Source organism: Dysidea avara, chromosome 2 (genome assembly GCF_963678975.1).
Source record: "Dysidea avara chromosome 2, odDysAvar1.4, whole genome shotgun sequence".
Taxonomy (NCBI): Eukaryota; Metazoa; Porifera; class Demospongiae; order Dictyoceratida; family Dysideidae; genus Dysidea; species Dysidea avara.
Window position 1 is genome coordinate 39376922 of NC_089273.1, and position 26037 is coordinate 39402958.

A 26037-nucleotide genomic window follows, 5' to 3' on the forward strand; every position below is an offset into this window, starting at 1 on the left:
GTTTTAGCGATATATCGCGATATTATGTTATTAACTATCATGATACCATGCTTGTACATTATTGTCATTAAAAATCCATTTGTTATGCTGTACTAGGCTCAAGAATCCTTGTAAATCATAACCTGGTTACCCCTGCAGAGAGGTGTGAACACCATAACATAACTTCAAAGCATGTGTTACAATAACTGTTACTGTAAACAAGGTTGACAGTGGCTAGTTTGATGCTACTTTTAAAGACTTCCTGCAGGAATACTGAGAATACTGAGGAATACACTATGTAGCACCAGGTATGATTGACACATTTGTAAGTATCGTGAACTATTCAGTATCGTGAATAGTGGCTTTAGTATCGATCGTGATACTAAAATGGCAGTATCACTCAGCTCTAGTATCTATGCTACAGTAACTATTAGTAGCTCTACCATTCTTCACTTGTAGTTTATGGATAAAATCATAAATGTTATCTAATGTTCTTAGTACTAAAATAACCCTTTTATTAGAGTCATCATATGTGACCAGTTGATCTTTTACAGCAGTCAGCCTGAGGATAGCACAGCACAATACTGTATGCTGATCCTGTAGGCAAAGGCTAAGCATTATACAGTAGTATTGACTGAACTTCTACTGTCAATTTATTTGTACACACGTCTATGGAATAGTAACCTGCACACTATACAAATGATATTCCTTTCATTCATTCCATATAGAATCTTGTATCGTATGCTGGACAGGATATAGAGCTTTTTCATAGTGATGACGAAACTGATCAGGTAAGCAACTATGTGCAGTATGTTGAGGGCCTATAATTTATATAACAGTTCATGAGATGCTGTGAGACTGTAGAAAAAGAATCTGGAAGAGCAGGCCAGGTAGGTGCTGTACTGCAGTAAGTCATAGAAGTACTTGGGTTTTGTTTCAGAACGCCACTGAAACTGAAGTTCGTCAACCCATCCACTACACTGGCGGGGCCAAGGTAACTTACTTGTAAGATAGAGTGGAGTGGATCTAAGAATTAGTACATGGTAAATAATAGTTATTTTCTATGGGGTCATTGTAATGCAATGCAATCCAAGTTACTATAGCAGGCTACACAAGTTATTTGGTTTCTACTGCTAAATACTGTATAACAGTGCCTAAAATAAAGTGTGGATAAACCTAGACACATTAAATCACTTCCTGCTTAACAGTCAGAAAAAGATGAATGCACTCTAGAACCAATAAAAGTCGACCTTGTTTAAAATGACAGCTGTGAAATGCAATTAGGTCGGGTGTATGCCTTAAAGAAAGCCAGCCATCATTGTAAAGCAAGCTTATAAATTCTGCTCTAACATACAAGTGTTAATTGTGCCAACCTTAGTTTTTGTAAGGGGCCTACAGGGTTTCAATTCTTAATTTTCCTTCTGCTTGTTCTTTAAATTTTTAATAGCATGGATATGACTAATGAACTCATGCATACCACATTAAAAGAAATAGTGGCACCAGGCATGCCATTGAATTATCTTTGCATTTGAATGCACCTCAACAATTGATTACCGGAAAGTGGAATGGCCATTACACCGCATCTTCAGCTATGTTCTGCCTGTTACATAGCAATATAAATGAAGAGCAGTACGAGAGTGACTCTGCAATCACGACAGTCACAGCAAAGCCATATTCTTGACACTTTGTCTTACTCCATGATGTGTGTATTCTATAATTATACTACAATTGGAAAAATGGCACGTCTCAGAATGAAATGATGTCTAATAGTTAAAAAAAAATCTAGCATGTACCCTTAATTATTTATTGTTGAGTTATGCTTGGCTGGTCAGTTAGAAAATTCAGTTAAATTAAAAAATTATAATTTAATAGAAACTCGTTGCAAGTTTAGGACTCACTGTGAGATTCTTTATACTGTACAGTATGTAGTATTTTATATTAGGGATACTGGAGTATAGGGCTTTCTTGTCCTTCAAAATCACCCAAAAACAGCCTCACACCCTTCAAAAAAGCTTGGCAGTGTTGGTTAAGCATAGCCAAGCCCAAAAATGCCTTTTCACCATGTGTATAACTAGCTGTCTTCCTTCACTACACAATATAATAGGAGTAATGCACTACTATATAGATTACTTTATGTTGCTGTTAAGTTAATGTAGTTGCCATTTGTTTGCAGGAGATGGAACTGGAAATGAGCATTGGTTCATTACGCGAGACAGTCAGGATAAATCAAGAAATGCAAGTATGTTGTGAATACTGTAACTAGGGATCAAAAAGTTTGACCAGGTGATAAACCTGTCAAAGCTTTCCTGGAAACCAGTCGGTTCACTGGTTCTAGTGTATATCTTGTCAAGTTCTTGTTGCAGCTGGTAAAATACAATCATCACATGATTTTATTTGGCCCCACATAATTAAAAGTTCTATGGATAAGGCTATTGGCTCAATTTCGTTATTGTTCAATGTCACTTCAGTCTGAGACATGCCTTTTTGCCAACCACAGTAGCAGCTACAATGCACATGTTATAAACTTAGCTTTGTCCACTTATTCTCCGTTACTATGATTGTTGGTGATGCATCATGGCTTTAGTGTGAATGAATTGATTGCGTAGGTGCTTCTACTTCTCTTACCATTCATTAGCTTATAGTATTACATAATGGGTGGAACATAGCTTAAAACAGAGTGGAATAGCCTCGATTGCTAATAGTCGAACTACGTTATAACAAATAGAAATCAAACACATGAAAAATAACCATACAGTCGAGAAATTGGAGCAAGAAGGATAGTGAATAGCAATGAGGTCATCTACATACAAGTATGTACCTCTGGACTGACTGACTTACTGTATACAGTGAAACTTGTTAATCAGAACACTTGAAAATAAGGACACCTGTATAATCTAATGGTCTCAAAAGTACCCATTTACATGAAAAACCTAGGAAATCAGGATGAGGATACTTGGTCGGTCTCAAGATGTCCTTAAGACAGATTCCACTGTCGTTAAAGACGTGCAATTTTGACAAATCAGACGACTGAGCATTTTTAAGAGAAAATTTTGACGAAATGTTTCATTACTGTATTGAAGAATACCTTAATGGTTAAATTTTGTGATGGAATAATTTGACAAATTGCAATGCAAATCGTCAAAATACCCCATCAAAATGTTGTTCTATATGGTATACGGTACTATTGGCTTTATACTATTCACTGGCTGCATGAGTTGAAGTAGGAATGTTCACTAGTATACACTGTAGCTGCAAGCAAAGATGATCTTTCTTATTCAAGAATTTATTATATTTAATAGTAAACTAAAACTTCTGTTGTTTCCTTACCTGCACAGCTGGCCCCCAAAACCAATTTTTAGCTCTCTCTAATGTCATGTATAAATAAAACACATAAAATTATTGTGTGTACATGATGCTATTACATATTTTGTACCCAGTAGTTTACAGTGTGTAATGTTCCGTTTTGTAGAACAAAGTGTGCGATGAACTCAGAGAAGAAATCACAGTAGTTCAATCTAAACTCATTGAATCTAACAAGACACTATCTCTGATACTGGCCAAGTTAATATGTCCCACGAAATTCCAGGCTGACGGGTTTAGAGCTCCTGAAATGCCACCCAGTAGTCATACCACCCATCCAACTACAGCAACCCATCAAATCACTGATCAAATCCATCAAGCTACTGTCACCCTTCCTTCAACTACGGCCACCCATGTAACTACCCAACAAGCCATGAATCATACCCAACAAGCTGCAGTCACTCTTCCAACTACGGCCATCCATGTAACTACCCAACAAGCCATGAATCAAGCCCATCAAGCTACAGTCACTCTTCCAACTATGGCCACCCATGTAACTACCCAACAAGCCATGAATCAAGCCCTTCAAACTACAGTCACTCTTCCAACTACGGCCACCCATGTAACTACTACCAATCAAGCTACAGTTACACATCTAACTACAGCCACCCATCAAGCTACCCATGAAACTACAGCCACAAATCAAGCCACTGATCAAGCTTCTGCTACTGGTCAAGCTGATGAATCTATTAGCTTCAATGATAGCCTTTTATCACCTAGTCCTGTATACATGGAACATGATATTCCAGTAAATTATGAAATTGTGGAAGCTGTAGAGGAGACACCAGGGATATTAAATTCAAAAATAATTGCTAATATCAAGAAGAATAGTTGCTCCAGAAAAAAACTTCGCCGCTAATTTAAATGAAGAGCTATTCGATGAGGAGACTAGAAAAAGGTCTAATTGTTCTGGAACTAAGCCTAAGTTAAAATTAAATCCCGTTCTAGTTGATTATATCAGATCTATTTGTTTTCAACACTGGCCGCGTGAAGAGAATGAGAAGAATAGTGATGATGACCAATTGTGGAAAGAGTGCAAAATAGCTATTGATGAAAAAAACAGACGGCTAAATAACAAGCCACATAAAAACCCTGTGAAAGCTTGAAGACAACAACACTGTGTACTGTATTCCATTGAATTACTTTTTCTGTATTTTTAGGAATTGATCAATTGTACTCTCCACATAATTTGCAGTAAGACCTTGGATTATCTGTAATGTAGTGCTAGAAGTATAATGTGCACTACTTTTTTTTGGGGGGGGGGGGGGGGTTGTATGTACAGTATGATAATAGATTTTCATTAGCAGGTGGCTGGTAGCATCAAATAGTTAGATCAATAAGTCAGTAGCTACTGCGGGCAACTTGTAAATAATCTTTTTTTTTTAGTTTTGAATCTTCCCTGAGATGAGTGTCCTGAAGTTAACTAAGATTATCTTTCTATTCACTAGCTGGCTGGAGTGTACCACCTAAAATATGTGGTGTTGGCTCAACATCATGCGCTGAAACTGGAAAAGATGTTGGAACATACTGTATGCAGAATTATATCTACAATAGAATAGGCAAGCTTATCACTAGGTGGATGTTCAACTAGATGTGCAAAATGGGGTTACTGATCATGATTGGCAACTCATAATTTCACTTGTGAAAAAGGGAATATCACCTGAAATTTGATCACTTTATACCCCAAATGTATGCTATTGCTTCTGTGTAATTTGAAGGTGATGATTATGTTAAAATAAATTATGATCAGTTAAATTTAGGAACCCCTTTTATGTGCAGATCTGGTTAGTGCCTGTCTAAAGGACTGCATTTTGTAACTGACAATGTAAATACTGTACAGAAAGTGTTCTTGTTTTGTATAGATCATGAGATAATCAAAAGCTACGTACCTACAACTTGTCTAAAAAAATTAATATTAAGGCAATGTTAACTCTTACCTTATCCATTGTAGCAAGTTACATACTGCATACAAGTATAAGCTATAGCTGGTGTAAAATAATCATAGTTTGCTACAATATGGCACAGACATCAATTTGCTTAATCACGGAACACTGTAATTTTCACAAACTACAGTAATCTGCAGAATTAATTTATTGTATAACACTAATGTAGTGAAGGTTAATAACTTTCAAGACATCGAAATAGCTCAGAGCATTCCTTTCCATATGTCCACCATTAAATTCACCATAGAAAAGTGATTAAAATCATCTGGTTGGTTGAAATGTTTACTATCTTGAGGAAGATCCACTTTCAATTTTTAGCTGTTTTTCGGGATCCAGCTCAACTTGTACATACTATAGTTGATTACCTCTGTTGACTGTAGTTACCCTCTGTTGACTCTAGTTGCCAGTACGTTGTTGCAATTAGCACTATCTGTCTAGTTACCTTTGTTGAATTGACTGCAGCCAGTCACCATAATTATAGTTGCCAAGTGTTACACCATGCAGATGTAAGCTGTACGTAGTTGACTGCGTAGTAATTACCTCTGTTGACTAAACTTGACTAATCACACAGTATAATACATGTAATCACTGCCTCTAGTGTACAGTGTATACCTGGTACTGTAGTCATCCTCTAGTCAGCTATTGACTGTACATGTAGTGGTTACATAGTATACCCTCTATACTGTAGTTACCCTCTACTGTACATTTAGTTGACTATATAGTTACCCTGATCTGTTGACTGTATAGGTACACTTAAGTACCAACCACATTATATAATAGCTAGCTCATGCTAAACATGTATGTGCACTGTGCACGTGTAGCCAGTATCTCCCCTGTTTCTTACCAAAGCTGTATACCTGGTACTGTAGTCACCCTCTGTTGACTGCAGTTACCCTCTATAATATGCAGTAACCTTAATGAAGCTTCTGTTGACTGTATAGTCAGCTGCAGCTGTTCACTGTACATGTAGCAGTTACATAGTATGCCCTCTACTGTAGTTGACTGTAGTTACCCTCTACTGTCATTATTTTAGTTGACTATAGTTACCCTGATCTGTTGACTGTATACGTAGTTACTTTCTTATTCTTAAGTAACAACCACATAATAGCTAGCTCATACTAATCACTCCCCCGGCCCTGCCATGTAAGTGCAGTGTGTAGCCAGTATCTCCCCAGTTTCTTACCAAAAAGCTGTGAGCGTTAAGAAGTAGGTAGCTAGCTAGCTACCTGCTATTAAACAAAAATATGAGATTAATTTGCATGCATGTCAAAAGGTGAATTCATAAGCACCTAACTCCCTCACATACTGCAAGAATCATAGAACTATAGGTCACACCACATGTGTACACTGCCAATTTGGAAATATGAATGTCATAATAAAATTGCCACAGGAGTCATACTATTTTGTAGCAATACTATTTTGTAGTCATACTATTTTTGTAGCAATATACTATTTTGTATGACTCCTGTGGCAATTTTGTCATATTTCTGAATTTACAATGCAAAAAAAAGTCTGTAAAAAAAGTCAAAAGGTGACTTCATAAGCACACACCTAACTCCCTCGCATACTGCAAGCAGTAAGCGTTATAGTAGTAGGCCACACCACGTGCGTAATGCTGTTAGGGTAAGGGAGGAAACTGGCCGTTCCTAGCCAAGGTTCGAACCCTGCCAGCACCTTCCACAGGCTCTCGTCATGCGGTCCCCTCAGCCACTGTGCACTAGTGACAGTCACCGATTGTGAGAGAATTTTAGAACTATTTATATATACTAACACAAAAGGAGCACAGAAAAGGTTCGGGCGGCGAAAAAAAAGCACAGCAGGCTGTCCACGAAACCCCGACCCACGCCATTCTGTTCCGCGGCACGTAGCTAACCACTGCGCCATCTGTACTTCACAGTAAACACCTCGATTTAACTGCTATATAATTTACATTTTCAACGAACTGATTGACACATATACTCCCACCTACTACATAATTATACGGGACGTGCATGTCACAGAATTATATTCCCTGAGATACTGGCAGTACCCGGCTTTGCTAGTTAGACACTGGATCACCACTCCCTGGTCCCTTATGGGCTCTGCTCTGTCTGTACTACCAAAAAGTACTTGACATCTACTTATGGGATTTTCTGATGAGAAAATCACCAAATAGCTAGTGGCCTACTTACAGTACTATGATGATGAAAGTTTGGTGACCACTACTTGATTTTTCCACCTTAGCCTAAATCTTTAAGACCACTTTTTGCAGACCCGGCCACATATATGGTCTGATTATGGCAACTACACAGTAACAATACTGGTCAGCCACATGTGATGGTATACCTGATGGGTGTGAACTATACTAGCTGCAGCTGTGTGTATGTGACCTACTATATATGGTAGCTACACATGGGTGTTTACCAATGTCACGGGAGACTACCAATGTCACAGGAGCCACAGGAGTGTAGCAATGTTACACGTATGCACCAATTTTAATGTCACAAGAGTTTAGCATGCATTGTCACAGATGTGCAGCAATGTCACAAGAGTGTTCCGATATTAATGTCATAATAGTGCAGCAATGTCACAGGAGTCTACCACTATCATAATATTATAGGCCGGAGTACACCATTGTCACAGGAATATCGTATTATGATATTTGTGACCCAGTCTGTGAAAAGGGGTCTTATAGCTTTATCAAATTGTCAAGTTCGACTATTCATAACTCCTCGTATGCATGTTTTCAACCTATCACCTTCATAATTATTACTAGCCATCTATACGTTAGGGGTATTAGGGGACTAGATTACAGGGTGATACCACATTAACAAGTCAAGTTACATGCAGGTTGCCAAGTACATGCAATTGATAAGGCTAAGACCGCTTTCACAGACCGGGTCACATTTATACTTTTAAAAATGATGGGCTATCTGGCATTGCTGGCTTCAATAAGTCCACCAATTGTTGAGCTGGACATGCCAGATGATAATTTGTGATCGAATTTTGGAACCCATCCATTTCTGCACATTAGTCATTTTCCTATTTTTAAAAGCTAAACTGAAGCAATGGGTGTTTATCTTGTGTTAAGATTTTAGTTTGATGTCTTGAAGCATTAATCCTAATACATTACAAACTACTAGTAAATTTTTATAGCAATTAAAGCATTGAGTTCTGTGAGTGATTAAGTGTGACAAATCGGAACCATGCATGATCACTTTGTTGACAAATATTTCTATTCCCACGATCTAAAATTTCTAAAAAGAGATTTCTGATATGTAGTTGAACGAAGTGTTCTGAGATCTTTTCTTCAATTAAATAACTTGTATAGTGGCTTAACTCTTAGTTTTATCCATTCCATAACCTGAACAAATCACCTAATTTGTAAGTAAATGCATGTAAAAATTGATACATGGTTTGATATAATCATGCATATCTCCTAGGAAAAAGAAGCTTCTGGTGTGTAATTTTGCAGCAAAAGGTTTAATAGGTACTTTATCCAAATGTGCAAAAAAAATTAATGCTGAAACTTTCAAATGAGGTTTCCTGCAACTTTTGCATGTGAAGTAAAGGAAAATTGGGTCACATAATTATTATGGTAAATTCAGGGATAATCTGGCTGGAGATAAAAGAGCCTATAGTACATGTCCTAGAGCATGAAAGCCGGAGGACCAGTTCAGTGCTAGCTATATGATGTCAGTCGATTTCAATGACGACTTCTAAATAAGGCAGGACGTCACTGGTTCTCATTGTACTTCTTTAGCTCTACCAATAACACTACTAGCTCTACCAATAACACTACTTTAGCTACCAGTAAAAGGTTAAACATCAGTACAATACATGTAATGAGATTATTGGTATTGCCATAACAGTGTGTCTTATGAACTTGAGTCACCCTCTGTTGACTGCAGTTATCCTAATCTATAGCTAGCTTCTGTTGACTGTAGTCAGCTGTTGACTATAGTTACATAATACCCTCTACTGGACGTGTAGTTGACTATAGTTACCCTGATGTGTTGACTGTAGTTACTGTAGCTTCTTCCTCTGTTGACTGTATACATGTACGTAGTTATGTACATGATCTTCTACTGTAACTGTAGTTACCCTCTACTGTACTGTTGACTGTAGTTACCCTCTACTATATATAATGTTATGAGGTGGTCTTATCAACGGAGTCATGGAGTACTCATTAGCTGCATGTCTTTGGGACCTACTTGAAATGATCAATCCATGTGCACCCACCATATATAATGTGTGTATTATAGTGATTGACAATAGTAAAGCACTCTAGTCTGTTCACATGAGTGTACACTTGTGTATCCTTGTCATAGTATGGCATTGCATGAGGTATGTCATATAGTACCTGACTTAGCCATAGCCACTATGTGTCCATGCCATGGTGTATAGTGTATACATATGTGTGTGTGTGTGTCCTTGTCATAGCACATGACAACCTTGGGTACATGCATGCACACTAGTCATTATGTTTGGCAACACATTAACCATAGCTGTGTCCATGTTAGCTATGTATAGTCTACATAATTATATTCGTGCTATAAAGTGCATGACATAAACGTCGCAGCACACAAGAACTCTTATAACATCAATCAAGAATTAAAAACACATAACACTTTTCTAATACAGAACACTTAAAACCACTTTTCTAATACACTCCGATTAAGACCATACGCACACACACACACACACGCACGCATGCATGCACATGTTCACACACATACTCCCCAAACTAATGTTGTTGTACAGTATCTTTTGTGTCTGATAAGCATATGAGATCACAGTAAGCACACTATCTGGAGTGTTTGTATTACTGTGACATCCATGGTCACCAGTCACCAGCGGGAAGTTTAGTCAAGATACTTCCAATGGTACTGTACATATCCACAGCAGGTACTTCCATCAGTCCTCTCCCAGGGTATATAAGGGTATATATATATATAGAATGTGTGACAAAACACACAGATGTAGAAAGGCTTTCGGTTACCGCTAGCAGTCACGCCTACCCAGACCACTAGCACTGGGTCACCTATGCTTGCTTTGAGTCACTGCCAGCAAATCCTCTTGGAGCAGTACTAGTAACCTACAGGAGGATGCATCATGTCTCACAGGTAAAGGTGTGGGCAACAAAAGGGGCAATCGGAAATCGAAGCTAGAAACAAAAAACGGAAATGGTCAAAACTATATATACATGTATACTAAAGCTAAATTCTTGCTTAGTGACCACCTCTTAAAGACCACTTCTACACTACCTCTGTACAAAGTCCACATTGCAATTAGATCCCAAAGATAGTTAGATCCCAAAGATGACTAAGGCAACAATGAGTTTGTCAAGTACAGTTAGGTCCCAAACACAATATTGTTTACCTCATTAATAAGAATGCCCCTTATTGTGGCCAGGTACTTCACAACTTTGACTATACAACTGTAAGTGTAAAATATGTAGGACCAAGAGAATGGACTATCCTCTTTATGCACATGGCTAGGTAGTTTTGTATTTTGTATGTACATATATGTAAGGTTTGTGGGGAAGCACCCTTGTGCAGGTGTAACCTTTTGGGTGCCTTCCCTTCCTTTTTGGATAAATAAATAAATAAATGACCCACGATAATGTCGATGTCATCTCTTTGCTCAATTAAACTATCAGTACCATAAATGATAAATCAGTTAGTTTGTTACAGAATATATCATGCAAGTGAGGTGTAGTACACAGTATCAAAGCAGTCTCAGTTACTTCAGTGCCTAGATTTTTTTTAACCAAGGTGTGTTTATAGAGTACATGTGTGTAACTTGGATTTTATTACTGTGGAGTAGGGCTGATACAACACAGGGCACAATCCATACACATATGCTATACCTTCTGATCTAAATGCTCAGTCCAGCTGGTAGTCATACATGAAAATATCAACTGATATGAGTAGGGCATTTAGTTATTATAATATATTGAAGTCTTTGTGAAGAAGTGGTCTTGAAAAGAGGAGGTCACTGTAAGGAGGTGGTCAGTGTATAGAGGTGGTTATTATAACTTTGTTTAGATTTATGAAGTCATTAAGCATGCCGTAGCCTTCTTAGCAACCTAATTACAATGTGGTCTTTGCACACAGATGGTCTTTGTAACAAGGTGGTCTCTAAGCAAAGGTTTTATACATATGTGTGAAGATTTGACCTTTTCAGTTTTCCACTTCCATTTTCCATTTCCACTGCCCCAACAAAAGTACCACGATTCATCCACTATGTGAAACAAATAGTTAACATTGATTTTACAGTTGATGGGTAAGCTACTTCTCCAGTGGACACCAGGTCACCATTTAAAACATGCGTGCGTGCACACACACACACACACAAACACATACACACTACACTACGCAGAATAAACACACATGCGCATTCAGAACTCAACATCACAAAAATGCCATTGCAATATACGTACAAATATGATGATTACATGATAACGTAATCATCATTGCCCAAACAGATTCAAACAAAATTTCATGATGTAGCTCAAGTGTATGATCATGCAGAATTCAGGTTACCATTAATAGTTATCTTTGCATATGCAGTATTCAGAGTAAAATATTATGATGATCTACATTTAGAGTACTTATACTTAGATACCTTTTGTACAAATGTAATGTACTAAAAGTTTAACAGCAGATTGAATAGAGTTAACTAGGACGAGCTTGCCTGGATTGTCACTACACCCAAACCAGTCATGCAGGTTTTGACCCAACCCCCCTAGCACATTCCAATAATTTAGGCACATGCATCTAAGAGGTCTATAAGAGGGCCAGTCTGACATTCCAGCTCATTTGCAATAAACTGTTAGTAAGTTATTTTCCCTCCCACCCACCTCCACAATCTCTTCTTCCATTAACTACAAAACAGTTAATGTGACATGGACAATGCTCTTTTGTCTCAGAGGAAGTTGGGTGGAAAAATGCACAGGAAAACTAGCTGATGTGGAAGCACTCAAGCCTGAAACAATACGGCAGACATACTTGCTAATATGCAGGCAGACAATTGCCCAAGGGTACTGTCCTACAGGCTCTGGTATCAATTGAATCTATTTACGGAGCACCGATATCAGGCCCATAATCCCATTATTTATAATGCATACCCAGCTTACACAGATACATTCCAGGATCCGTGCTTGACTCACTGAGTCCAGCATCTAGTTAATTGTACTTACTGTATACTTAAGTCCTAAGCAATGTACTTAAGGTACAGTACTTGAAGTACATGAAATAAAGTTAAGTGCTCTCATACAGGAAGGTGCATAGATATGTGAAATGCCGAAGCTGACATTGGAATTAATGGTCAAAGTGCAATAAGGACTCACTTGAGTCCTTCTACTTCTAAGACACTACCTTCAAGTTGGGTGACCAAGAAAATCAAAATGCGTAAAAACACTCCATACTTAAAAGTATAACCAATGAAAGATAGTAGTACTTATGTACTTGTACTTAAGTAAATCTTAAAAGTACTTGTACTTGACTTAAATACTTTTCAATGTACTTCACCCTATGAATGTGGAAAGAATGATCAGCATGTATAGTAACTGAACCAGGATTGGAGCAATCTACAAAGCAAGCTGTAGCACTCAAATACTTATGTTGTCCTCCTATCTTTATCCTGGGTCAAAGCAAAAGTCAAAGGAAACTTGCAGTTGGTCAGAAGGACAACTGTAGTTCTTATTTGTATACCACGATCAATGGTACTTTAGAATAACAACATGAACATAAATTTGCAAAATTATATTTGGTCAAGTGTTAATAACCAAGTGTCAAGGTTGATTTTTAGAGCCTTTAGACCACATTGATGGAATCACATTATTATAATAAAAGGATGCTCCCAGTTCCCAACATGTGTATCTTTACCATTGTCCCCGTTCAATAAGATATAAAAATACATTAGCTTACCTTTAGTCCTTTACCACCTAGGTTATCGGTACACTTTAGCATACGAGTTAACATAGGTATATGGTTTTACCTCTGGCTTAACCGGCACCTTCAAAATAAACGTGCGGTAAATAGAATACAATGTGCGTTAGATAGAATATAGATAACGTGCGTTAAATAGATTAGCAAGCTTTTAAATGGAATGCAGACGTTTCATTTATTGTACTGGATATGTTATGTTATGGATATTTCTTAAATCTAGACCAAGTAACTGTGCCATTTGTATCTACGGAGTGAATGAGCCGGGTGATGGTATTACATGTAGTTTCACTTGCTTTGAATTTTAATAGCTACCTGATACTGAAGAACTGAGCCGACACTTACAAACTATATTTGTTGGCACCAAGTACTCGGCCATGGCCGTTTCTTCGCTCTGGAGTGCACAGAGCAACGCAACACTGTACAGGCCGATGTAGCTACCGTTATCGCTGTGCAGGATTGAGCTTGCCGGATTTTGTCGCAGCATAATTTATATGATCAATTACTGTATGTTTGTAGTACAGTACATCTTGTGGAAATGGTGAGCAGTATTATTAACAAATTCTACTAACATTATGTTGGAGGAACTCTCGTGTCTAATTAAGCCAACATTAGATGCAGAGTGGTGAGAAAACACGCAAAGTTTCTTGTTGTAAGATTGACACGAGGCATATCATTAAATCACGTGACAGTACATACAATATGGACACATGTACAACTGTGTGTGCATCTATGATTATCATTGTTCATGTTCTAATTACATAGTTCCTACACCTCCCCCCAAGCATTTGTGAGGGGCACAATGCTGACGATAATTAAGGCCAGTTTGGATCTTCTATAAGTCTTTTGGGTGCCTGGTGGGTGCGAGTTGAATGTCGTGGACTTGAACAGACTTCTGCTGAGGTACTTTGTTGTGGAAAGGTTTGCTGTGGTTGTTCAGGGGGTGCTGGTGTTGTTGATGGGAGCAAGGATGTTGCAGTTCTGCGTCGTAGGAACCGGCGGTTTCTTGTCAGGATTCTGCCATTTTGAGTCTTGATAAAATAGCGGCGGTGAGGACCAATGTCAACAACAGTTCCGTAAATGTCCCACATTTTCGTTTGTGGATGTTGCAGTGCAACGCGTGAGCCTATTCCAATGTCTGGTAGTGTGTGGGCATGGAGATTGTAATATGCTTATGTTTGCTCCAATGAATTTGTAGCCTGTGTTTCTGCTTCCGTGACTGCTTTTTGCCAACATGGTAGAAAAGAGCGGTGGTGAGCTGGGAGTGAGTCTTGCACTGGTGTACCAAATAGCTTTTGAGCAGGTGATAATCCATCCTTGCGAGATGGGGTGTTTCGGTACTGTAAGAGTGCACGGCAAAGCGCATCTTCATTGAGAGAACGTTTGTTCCAGGAAGTGGCAATGAGTTTTTTCATAGATTTTACCATGGCTTCGACTTTGCCGTTGCTTTGTGGGTAATATGGTGTCGACACTTTATGGATAAAGCCCCACTGTCTGGAGAAGTCGTGAAAGCATTTTGAAGTGAATTGTGGCCCGCCATCTGACCACAGTATATCTGGCACGGCAGTGCGACAAAAGCATTGTCTCAGTACTCTAACAAGGTGGGAGCTGGTGGTGTTGTGGCCCATTGGGATTATGTCAGGCCAATCTGTAAAGCAATCAGCAACGATGAGGTAGTCCTGACCACCATAGCAACAAAAGTCAGCACAGATCTCTTGGAATGGTCTACTTGGCTTGTCTTTGCACACAAGAGGTTCTCGAGGATTGGAGGGAAGGAGATCTTGACACTTTTTACATGAAGTGAGCATGTTGTCGATGTCATTGTCCATTCCTGGCCAATAAACCGTAAGGCGCGCCCGTTGTTTAGTACGTACAGTGCCCTGGTGTGATTCATGAAGATGCGACAGTGTGGTGTGACGCATAGAAGGTGGTATCAGTAGACGGCATCCGTAAACTATCAAATTGTCATCAATGGAAAGGTGCTCACGTGTATTCCAGTAGGGTCTACATGACTGTGGAAGCTGGCCGCGGTGATCTGGGAAGCCGTTGAGTATTATATTGTACAGCTGTTGGTATTCTGGATCCTGAGAAGCATGGTAGCGGACGTCTTGCAATTTCAAGCTTTCGTGGGCGTCAGTGGTGATAGCTCTCAACTCTGTAATAGATAAGTCTGGTTCATTAGGCGAGTCATGCTCTGCAAGGGCATCACTATTGTGAGGATTAGATACAGGATTGCGGGATAGAGCATCAGGGCCATCATTAACACTTCCCTTAATCCACTTTGCCGTAAAGTTATAAGACATCAGGCGAGACTTCAATCGTTGAAGGCGTGGGTTCTCAATTTCATCTAAGCGGCGGCTGTTCAGAATAGGGACTAGAGGGTTGTGATCAGTCAAGAGGCAAAAATGCTGGAGGCCGGAAAGGAATAGTTTGCACTTTTGGATGGCCCATGTGACAGCTAGCATCTCCAGTTCAATAACAGCATATCTAGATTCTGTGTCGGTGAGGAACCGGGACCCAGCCTGTATGAGGGTCCACTTGTTATTGAATTGCTGTTGGAGGATGAATCCAAGACCCTGTCTACTGGCATCAGTGCTGAGACGGGTGGGATGATTGAGATTGAAGAATGACAAGACCGGTGGCTTGGTGAGTGACGCCTTGGCTTTTGCGAAGGCTTCATCATGATCGCTAGACCAGAGAAAATCGTTTTTAGTACTCAAAAGTGGTCTTAGTGGTGTCAGGAGTGCGGCTATGGCGTCAGTGCTTGAGGACAATAGGTTTACTAAGCCAAAAAAGGAGCGAAGGTCAGTTCTGGTGTTTGGCTTTGGGTATTGCGAAATAGCCGTAGTAATCGTTGTGTCCACTTGATATCCATCAGAAGATAACCGAAAGCCAGCAAAAGTGACTGCTGGTTGAAAGAACTGACATTTATCCAGGTTAAGGGCAATATTCTTCTCTACGCACCGCTGTAAAAACTGTCGCACATGAGCAGCATGGTCTGAAGTATTATTGTCAAAAATAACAATGTCATCAACTATGCGACGAAAGCCTTGTAAACCAGCAAAAGCTTCCGCCATTCTGCGGTCATAATGTTCAGAAATCGATGATAGGCCATACGGGGCCCTGAGATATTTGAAACGACCTTGAGGGGTTATGAACGTGGTTAAGAGTTGACTGGACTCATCTAGTGGACACTGGTGGTATCCTTTCAGTGCATCTAGTACAGTGAATATTTTTGCATCTGTTGCTGCTATATCGGCCACAGCTTGAGCAGGTGTGGACGATTGATAGCGTTCTCTACGCACGAACTTGTTGAGGTGAGATAGGTCTACACACATCCTGATGCGATCGCTGTTCTTCTTAGGGGTGACCACGATTGGTGCACACCACTCTGTGACCGTAGTGACTGGAGCAATGACCTTTTGTGACAACAGTAAGTCCAACTCATCTTTCAACTTGTCGCGGTAAGCGAATGGGATTGAACGTGGTGTCTTAATGCAAAAGGGTTTTGCATCTTGCATGAGGCTGATGTGAAATTGCTCACCATCTATGGTTCTTATCTGGTCATCAAAGATGGATGGGAATTCCGTGATTAGTGTTTGCGACTGTGGTTGACTTGACTGTGGAAGGAAGGTTGTAGCATGTACATTCAGCTGTGGGCGAAGCTCTACATTACTAGGGCGAGGGTAACAGTCTGGTAGTATCCCTAAGTCCTTGGAAGCTCTCCATGAAAGTATATTACCAGTGATATTTGGATAGACGTGCACATTGCTAGTGCATTGTCTCTTGCCGAGTGTGAAAGTGACAGGTAAGTATCCAAGGGGATACATCTTATGGCCATTTGCATTGTGAGGGACGACATCCGAGGGGATGAGGTTATGAACATGATCGTTAAGAAGAGTTAACAGTGGTGGGCCAGCAGCTGAGATATCTGCTCCTGAGTCTGGCAGAACGTTTGTCGAGCAAGAACCATTCAGTGAAGTGAGGTGAATAGGAATGGTCGGAGCTGGGTCATTGGTGGCTACCTGTTTGATGGTGGATAACGTAGACGGTTGCATCTCAAAGCCTGTGTTTGTGTGTACCTGAATTTGCCTTGTTGATGGCGGGAGGCTAGGATGAGATGGTGGCTGAACTTGTTTAGAGTGGCAAACACGTGCATAGTGGCCAACCTTCTGACAGTTGTGGCACGTGGAAGAGTAAGCTGGGCAGCGACTGCGGCCTCCTTGGTGCGGCTTGCCTCCACATCCTGGACAATCGGGACTGGTGGGCTGAAGGCCAGCTCTCTTGTGATATGCTCCTTGTTTTCGTAAGGTAAGGATGGTGTCTGATTGTGGCTGAGAAATTGCAGAGCGTTGCTTCTTTGCAGCTTCTTCTGCTCTACATGTCGTGATGGCAGTATCTAATGTAAGATCTTGTCGCTGGAGCAAGTGTTCAACCGTGTCACCCTCTAGGATACCTTCGAGGATCTGGTCCCGGATATTCTTTGCTGTGCATGCGGGTGAGCAAAAGCTGCAAGTCTTAACTAATTCACGAAGAGCCACCAGGTAGTCATCGAAGGTTTCGCCACGCTGTTGGATCCGTTTCCGAAAGTTGCGACGCTTGACTGATTCGTTGATGTGGCCGTCAACGTATCGTTTAATAGCGGCGATAATAGCTTGCGTGTCTTTACGCTGGTCTGTAGTTAGCCCGAGATTATCGACGATACTAAGTGTCTCACGTGAGAAGCACAGTGTTAATGCGTGCACTTGTGTTTCAGCTGACTCCTCACCTAGTCCGGATAGACTAACATATGAGCTCCATTGGGTCTTCCAAGCAACGAAGTCGGCGCCTCTGTCCACTTGGAGGTCGAGCTTCGGGAGATCGCTAAGTCTGAAGGTGTATGGCATCTCAGTGGAATGCTGCGAAGAGGAAATGCCCGAAACACAGTCTAATACAATGGGTTCACCTTAGCGGGTGCCTCTAACGGGCACCAGGGAATCAATCAGCTGGTTACAATAGAGTCGTAGCTGCTCGCGGCGCCATGTAAGATTGACACGAGGCATATCATTAAATCACGTGACAGTACATACAATATGGACACATGTACAACTGTGTGTGCATCTATGATTATCATTGTTCATGTTCTAATTACATAGTTCCTACACTTGTTATATAGTAAATATTCTCTGAAATCCAGACTAAGTAGCTACGCTATTTGGCATTGATTGAGCGGATAAGATGGGTGGCGTGTATGTTAGCTTTTATGTAAGAGCTGATACTATTTAACATTGCCATTGGCTAACTGTTGACTTCAAATGCTGAGCCAATGGCCGTATTTCTGTGAGTGCACAGAGCAATTCAGCATAAAATCAATCTAATTTTTGTTGTACAAGTCGCGTGAATCATGCATTAAAGTATGAAAATGGCGAGCACTGTGACATATTGAATCCCAGGTGTTATCCTACAAGTGATTGGAGGAGAAACAATCGAGTCTGGTGTTCCAGTTTAGTGCACACTAGATGCTAGTCTCGCACGGCCAGACTGATGTATTGGGTGGGGAAAAAAGGGTCTGGTGCGACTCCAATAGCTGTTTATGGAGTAATCAGATTGAAGCCATCTGGAGTTTTGTCATTAGCGCCTCCTTTGTGGCCAATGTTATTGAATTAGCGTCCCAAGTGTCTGGGGACTGCTCAGGATATTGGAGTTGCACCAGACCCTTTCCACCCACCCAATACATGGGAAAAAACGATTTGGCTGCGAGAGACTAGATGCAGGGTGGTGATATTAATATTAAATTTTGTATGCATAATTTACCATGTTTCTGTAGCCATGGTATTTGAAGCTGGAAAATACAGTTATGCATACCTGAAGTTAGAGAAAATTTCATTTTTTCTAAAAAATACTACAATGGATAGATAAATACAGCAGCTTCAGTGTATGGAAAGCTACAAAATATGTGTTTAAAATAAATAACAGACAGAATAATTACAAACTACATAATAAATTACTAAGGAAGAAGCTCTAAAGCTTTATCTACAGAGCAAAAAAAAGTAATTACTGTAATTACAAGGAAGGTAAGAAACATCATGTAATAATTACAAGGGAACAGGCTGTACGTAGGAACCTAGTATCCACTTGGATTGCCATTCACCTCCACCACTTTTGGCATAACCTTTTGTAAATGACTGATGTACTTCTTACAAATATCGGGACTCAGTGTTTGCCAGAACTCTTCAATGCCATTCATCAGTTGCTCTAAGTTCTTTGGCTTGTATGATGTCCTCAAAAATTGTTTTAAGGAACCCCAACAATTTTCAATGGGATTTAAGTCAGGAGACTCTGGAGGAGTTTTCCACCAATATATGCCATGATATTTAAAGAGGCGGTTGATGTAACGGCTTGAATGTTTCGGATCATTGTCCTGTTGGAGCCTATGTCCATCAGGGAAATATGCCTTCACAAAGGGAACTAACCCTTCTTCTACTATCTTGCCATATTTGATGGCATTCATTATTCCTGAGAACATTGCAATTTTAGTTGCCCCTCTGGCAGATATCCCACCCCACACATGAATCTTAATAGGGTGTTTGGGACGCTGTTTAAGAGCACGGGCTTCATTCTTCTTCCGGAAACACAGCCTCCCATGGCTATCAAGCTGCACTGTACATTCATCAGTAAACACAACGTCCCCAAACTGCTCTTTGTTCTTTAGCTGCCACTCACACCATTCCTTGCGCTTCAGTTTATTTGCTTCTCTTATTAGTTGGCAGTAATGGGGACGTGTGCATGTCCATCCAAGACTCTTTCTACACCTTCAAAATATATAAAAGCCATGAAAAGAGTGTATAAAGACAAACAACTCGAACCATACCGTTTAATTGTAGAATTTGAGACATCTGGAAGATCACCATAGTCTTCACCTAACTTGATTACTAACTTTCTTGCTGTTAGCTCGTCGTCATTTCTTAAATAGATGTCAATACTATTGAGCATCTCTGCTGTTATCAATCGAGGTTTAGCTGCTCTCGGTAGGTCATGTATGCTGTGAGTTCTTTGGAACTTGGTCCACAACCTCTGAATGCTTCTCACATGTACCTGTATAAAGTATTATAGTTTATTATACATGTATTAAATTATTTGTATTATTATACATGTATTAAATTATTTGTATAATATGTCTACAGCCCCCTGTACCTACAGCAGGATTGAAACTAGTCATGAATTGCTTGCTTTTCTTGTGTGGGGGTGGGAAAGCCACCAAAATTGAAATTTGGAAAATAACTCATATGGGTGTGTGTGAAATAATTTTCATGTTTAGTGGTTGTTAATAAGAGCAGGGCACAGTTTTGAAAATATTTCAAGAATTTTCTTGTAATTTAGGGTATTGAGAATAGCTTAAAACCATGAAGTAGATTTGTACTATAGAGTTTGTGGTTTTATCATTAAATATTTTGGCGTCAAATGCATCCATATGGGTGATTTTCCTAAATTTGGTCACATTTGTATCCCCCTTGTGTCCCCAGTACAGGCATTGTTGGGAGATTTCTTATACCTTCGACACTGCTTTAAATTGTAGGCCATAGTACACACATGACACGATGCATAATCATTATTGTGCATACATGTAACTCAATTCTTTTGAGTTACCAATTGAGTATGCATTGTATCATTTATGTGAAACCAGTACATCCCCTAATTATTTTTTGGTCAAAAGATAAATATTTTTATCTTCTGCATTATTTACCATCTAGTGACTATGATTTGTTATAAGTTTGTACAGTACTGTCTGTGCTGTTTTATTGTTTGCTTGTGCTGTACACTTCAGCAATTCTATTGTGTATGTCCAAATTAAAATAAATGTTGAGTTAATCATGAAATTTTATGGCATAATCTGGACCTATAAATTCCCTCTATAGAAAATGATATAACTTATAAAAATTAATAATTATCTTCAGGTCACTCGGGTAAAATTTAGTGTAGGTGTGCCACTTATGGTTTCTGGATACGGTAATAGTATGCAACGCAAAGCATATTAGCCCAATTTTAGTTGGATGTTAGCTTTTTCGGACTATGCTTATATTGGCCACTGGGAAGCAATCACGGTGGAGTCAGCGCCAATGTTGGATAGCGCCATATAGACATCAAAGTACCCAAAAATATTTTAATATATGCTCCATATAAAGTTCTCAATACTTGAGAAGCTGATGTAGGCTGTTGTACTGTAACACAGTTAACCTAGTGTAGAATATGGTTGATTTGATTTTTATTAATTTGTGAAAATTAAGGGAGAGTAAAAGGCTAAAGAGCCTTAGCACTGCTGTAGTTCACTAGAAGTTTCGAGGGTAAGTTTCACTATGCGAAACAAACAATTCGCACGCGTAGTTATATGGCTTCTCGTATTGCAGGCTATAGTCTAGTCAAGATGCATGAGTTAGGTTCTGAAAACGTTGGAGGAGTATGGCCTATACTGGCCCCTACTACAGAGCCAGCCTTGTTCGACCTAGGTGAATGATTACAATTAATTTTATCGCTTACCTTGATTCCTTCTTGCTTTAGTCGATCGGCAATGTCTAATGGCATGAATCCCTGACGTCGCAGAATAATAACCAGTTTACGGGTTCCAACTAGCAAGCGTGGCATGGTACCTCCAAGTAATGCGCTGCACCAAACTATTAAGTTCATAGCTTCATGCGACCATAATTTACTGCCAGTTTGCGCTGAAGCACTCGTTCGAGCAACTACCCTACTAATCCTGAATTTCGTTGGAGCATTATACTCTCGAGTCGAAATGATCGAGTCCAGAATCACGGGTGAGTATTTTATCGCTCGATTGAGCGTGCTGCTTAACGCTCGAACGGGTGTATAGTACTGGTGGCTTATGAAGTGTTGAGTCTCGTACGAGGCTTAGCTTCACTCGCGCGTCAAGCCGATAATACTCGTTCGTGCGCAAACAAATGCGCGCGAGTGCGACGTTGCGTTTGGGCGGTACTGTACATGATGATTGTCCTAGAAACCAGTGGAGACTTGGAGTGGTTGAAGAAGTTCTGAAGGGGAAGGATGGATTTATCAGATCAGTGACATTACGCACGACAAGTGGACGCACTAATCGTCCAATTGCACGTCTATATCCCTTGAAAGTGACACATTCTCCAACAGACGTGGAAAAACTTGAGCAAGAACCTGAGCTGCCAGCACAACAGAATAACCAGATCTCTCACAGACATCCCAGGGGAGCAGCCTTGAGAGCAAGGAGGCAGTTAAGTGAATGGACTGAAATGCTACGCCGCCGCCCGGAGGATGTCGAGAATGAAGACTGACTGACTGACTCTAATATAGCAAGTTTATGTTTTATCTCATTGTACTAGGTTAGGCTATAGGTATTTTCAATTGTGGTTGTACACGTGAGCTCTGTGTGTATGCGTTATATAGAATCTTTCCGCCTCGTGGTGCATGGTGATAGAGGTCAAGTGGCTTTCATCAAACATTCCAGCAAGAGAATCTGGTAGCTGAGACGACCGGTATTTGGAGACACTCCCGCAACCGTCTCACTTTTTGCGAAGGGGCGGGCGGCGCCAGACTACGATAGACTATGGAGCGATGGGAGGGATGCGTAAGTTTGCTATCTGTATATGAATGTATATGGAAGCGTGTCATGTCAGTTATATAGCTAATGTCGAAAGCTGAATGTTTAGTTTTACAGTGAACCCCTCGGTGAACTTAGGCTGAAGCAGTACATATATACCTAGTATTTGGTCGTCCCTTACGAAGCGATGAACTTCCTTATGACACAGCAAATGCAATGGCGGATCCAGGATGGGGCATTGAGGCAAATGCCCTCCCCCCAACCCAAAATGTGAACATTTTGCTAGTATTTACCGAAGTGAACCAGTCAAACACATTAACTAGCTGTAAAATTGTCACCCAGCACCTTCGTGCGTACTAAGCGCCTCTAAACATATTTATCGTTGCTGTGTTAATAGACATTCGTAACCTTTTAAACAGCATTTTAGACTTCACAACCATCTGCAAAGGCCAATAAATGGCAAAAATCAACAGTAACACTACCAAGAGGTGATTATTTGCTGCTTCAAAAATGCAGTAACTAACAAGTCCTACAACTTAGCCTGTTTGTGCCCCCCTCCCTGCCAGCTCCTGAATCCATCCCTGGAATGTGAAATCATAGGTTATAAAGGGGTGAAATCAATGCTCCATGTAGGGAACGGATCTGCCACGAGGTACTCAGTGATCTCTCACGTGATAGTGTGCAATAATCAAGATACAATCATACATATATACTGTGTCCTAGTGTTACAATTGTGAGTGTATTAGTATATGTGCAGTGCTATAGAATAGCTCATAGTTTATGTTCTTACATCCCCCACCAAGCATGGTTTAGTCCACAGGATAACCATGCTGATATCATGGCCATTGGGGATCCTCTATCAGGCGTTGTGGTGGTCTACAGGTACGCTCTGATCTACGAAGTTCTTGTGGTGGGGTCTGTGGGTGCTGTGTTGGTGTCTGAGGATCTTGTGACAGTGGTGGTAGAGCTTGGAGGTCTTGGTTGTGATTCGGATATCTTGTTATCTCTTCTGGACGGGGTGGAGTATCTGGATGCGGGTTATTTCTACCAGATGTGCACAGTGAGGCTGGTGTACGATGTCGTAAAAATCTTCTATTACGTACCAGGACTCGTCCACTCTGAGTCTTCACTGAGTATCTGCGGTGGGGACTAACATTGACCACTGTGCCATAAATGTCCCAGAGCTTTGTCCGAGGGTTCTGTAGAGCCACAGTGGAACCCATTTGAATATCTTGGAGTTCTTGGGCATGGCTGTTGTAATATAACTCTGCCTGTGCTAAGGTATGTTCTGCTAACTGTTCAGTTTTAAGGGTGCTGCGTTGCCACTCCGGTGAAAACGAGCGTCGGTGTGCTGGTAGTGTATCCTGTATAGGTCTACCATACAGCTACTGTGCAGGAGACTGTCCATCTTTGCGTGATGGTATGTTTCGGTATTGCAGCAGTGCCCGACACATAAGATTTAGTTTCACTGATCTGTTACCCCAGGATGATGCAATGATCTTTTTCATGGACTTTACAGTGGCCTCAATCTTACCATTACTCTGAGGGTATTGTGGTGACGATGTCTTGTGCTCAAATCCCCACTAACTGGCAAAATCATTAAAACACTTAGAAGTGAATTGTGGCCCACCATCTGACCACACTATGTCTGGAACTGCGGTGCGGCAGAATGACTGGGTCAATGATTGGACCAAGTGCTGTGTGGAGGTATTGTTTCGCATGGGGATAATGTCTGGCCAGTCTGTGAGGCAGTCAACCATGATGAGGAATTGCTGTCCACCAGCGGCGGAGGAAGTAGTTGATATGAGGGGGGGCTGGGCTGGGCTGACCCAGACTTATTTCTATAGTTTGGTAAGGTGAAACCAAAAAAAAAAAAAAAAGGTCACAACCAACTGACAAGAGCTTTCCACCTCACCAGCTACCATTTCTAGCTGATAAACAACATAAAAATCCTTACATAGCTCGCTACACACTGACTACTTCATTAGAGTGACTGCTCTATTAGAGTATCTCGATCTTTATCACGGTTTTCAGCCCCACTCCAAGAAAGATAATTTCGGTGTGATATCATTCTGAGGGGGGGCTAAGCCCCCCCTCAGCAGACCGAGGGGGGGCTTTAGCCCCCTGGCCCCCCCCTTTCCGCCGCCTATGCTGTCCACCATAGCTGCCGAAGTCTACAGCAATCTCTTGAAATGGTCGGGATGGTTTTGGTTTAGACATGATGGGCTCTTTGCAGTTGGATGGGAGGCGATCCTGACATTTCTTACACGACAAGACTACGTTGTCAATATCGTTGTCGATTCCCGGCCAATACAGTGATAATCTGGCTCTTTCTTTTGTTCGCACGGCTCCCTGGTGTGACTCGTGGAGGTTGGCTAGCACCTTTTGTCGCATAGATGCTGGTATCAACAAGTGACATCCATATACAATGAACCCATCATCTATGGTTAGATGCTCTCTAATGTTCCAATAGCGTCTACAAGCCTCTGGCAGCTGATTACGATGGTCAGGGAAGCCCCGGGTTATAGTGTGGTGCAACTGTTGGTACTCTGGGTCCTTGGTGGCTTCTTCACGTAGGTTATGCAGCCGATTGCTGTCGTGTTTATTACATTGGAGGATTCTGATCTCTGTACTTGAGGGCTCTGGGTGGTGTTGGCAGTCATATTCACAAAGGGAGTCATCCCATTGAGGATCCGAAACTGGGTTGCGTGACAGGGCATCAGGTGCGTTATTGCCTTTTCCCTTGATCCACTGAGCGGTAAAGTTGTATGCCATTAGGCGAGACTTGAGTCGTTGAAGCCTGGGATTTTCGATTTCATCTAATCTCCGATTGTTAAGGATAGGGATCAGTGGATTGTGGTCAGTTACCACAGAGAAGTGCTGAAGGCCTGCTAGAAATATCTTACACTTTGTGGCTGCCCAAGCAACTGCAAGTAACTCTAGCTCAATTATGGCGTACCGAGACTCAGCGTCTGAAAGAAATCGGGATCCTGCTTGGACTAAGGACCACGTGTCTCCATGTCGTTGCTGAAGGACATACCCTAGCCCTTGCCGGCTGGCGTCGGTGCTGATCCTAGTGGGTTTGGTAAGGTCAAAGAAAGCCAAGGTGGGCTGAGTGGTGAGGGACTTCTTAGCATCTATGAAGGCTGTATCGTGACAAGGTGACCATATGAATTCATTCTTGGTGCTTAACAGAGGTCTGAATGGTGTCAAGAGGGTTGCAACTGCGCTCGTGCTGGAGGACAACTGGTTCACTAGTCCG

General features: G+C 40.9%; 1 protein-coding gene across 1 annotated transcript; it reads left to right on the forward strand.

Moving 5' to 3' along the window:
* Positions 1–547: 547 nt before the first annotated feature.
* On the forward strand, positions 548–4526 carry LOC136245090 (uncharacterized). The gene is made up of 5 exons (XM_066036608.1): positions 548–770; positions 819–869; positions 920–973; positions 2153–2218; positions 3449–4526. Exons 2-5 carry the CDS (start codon positions 822–824, stop codon positions 4196–4198), a joined length of 918 nt encoding a protein of 305 aa, XP_065892680.1. The 5' UTR covers positions 548–770; positions 819–821; the 3' UTR covers positions 4199–4526.
* The last annotated feature ends 21511 nt before the right edge of the window (positions 4527–26037 follow it).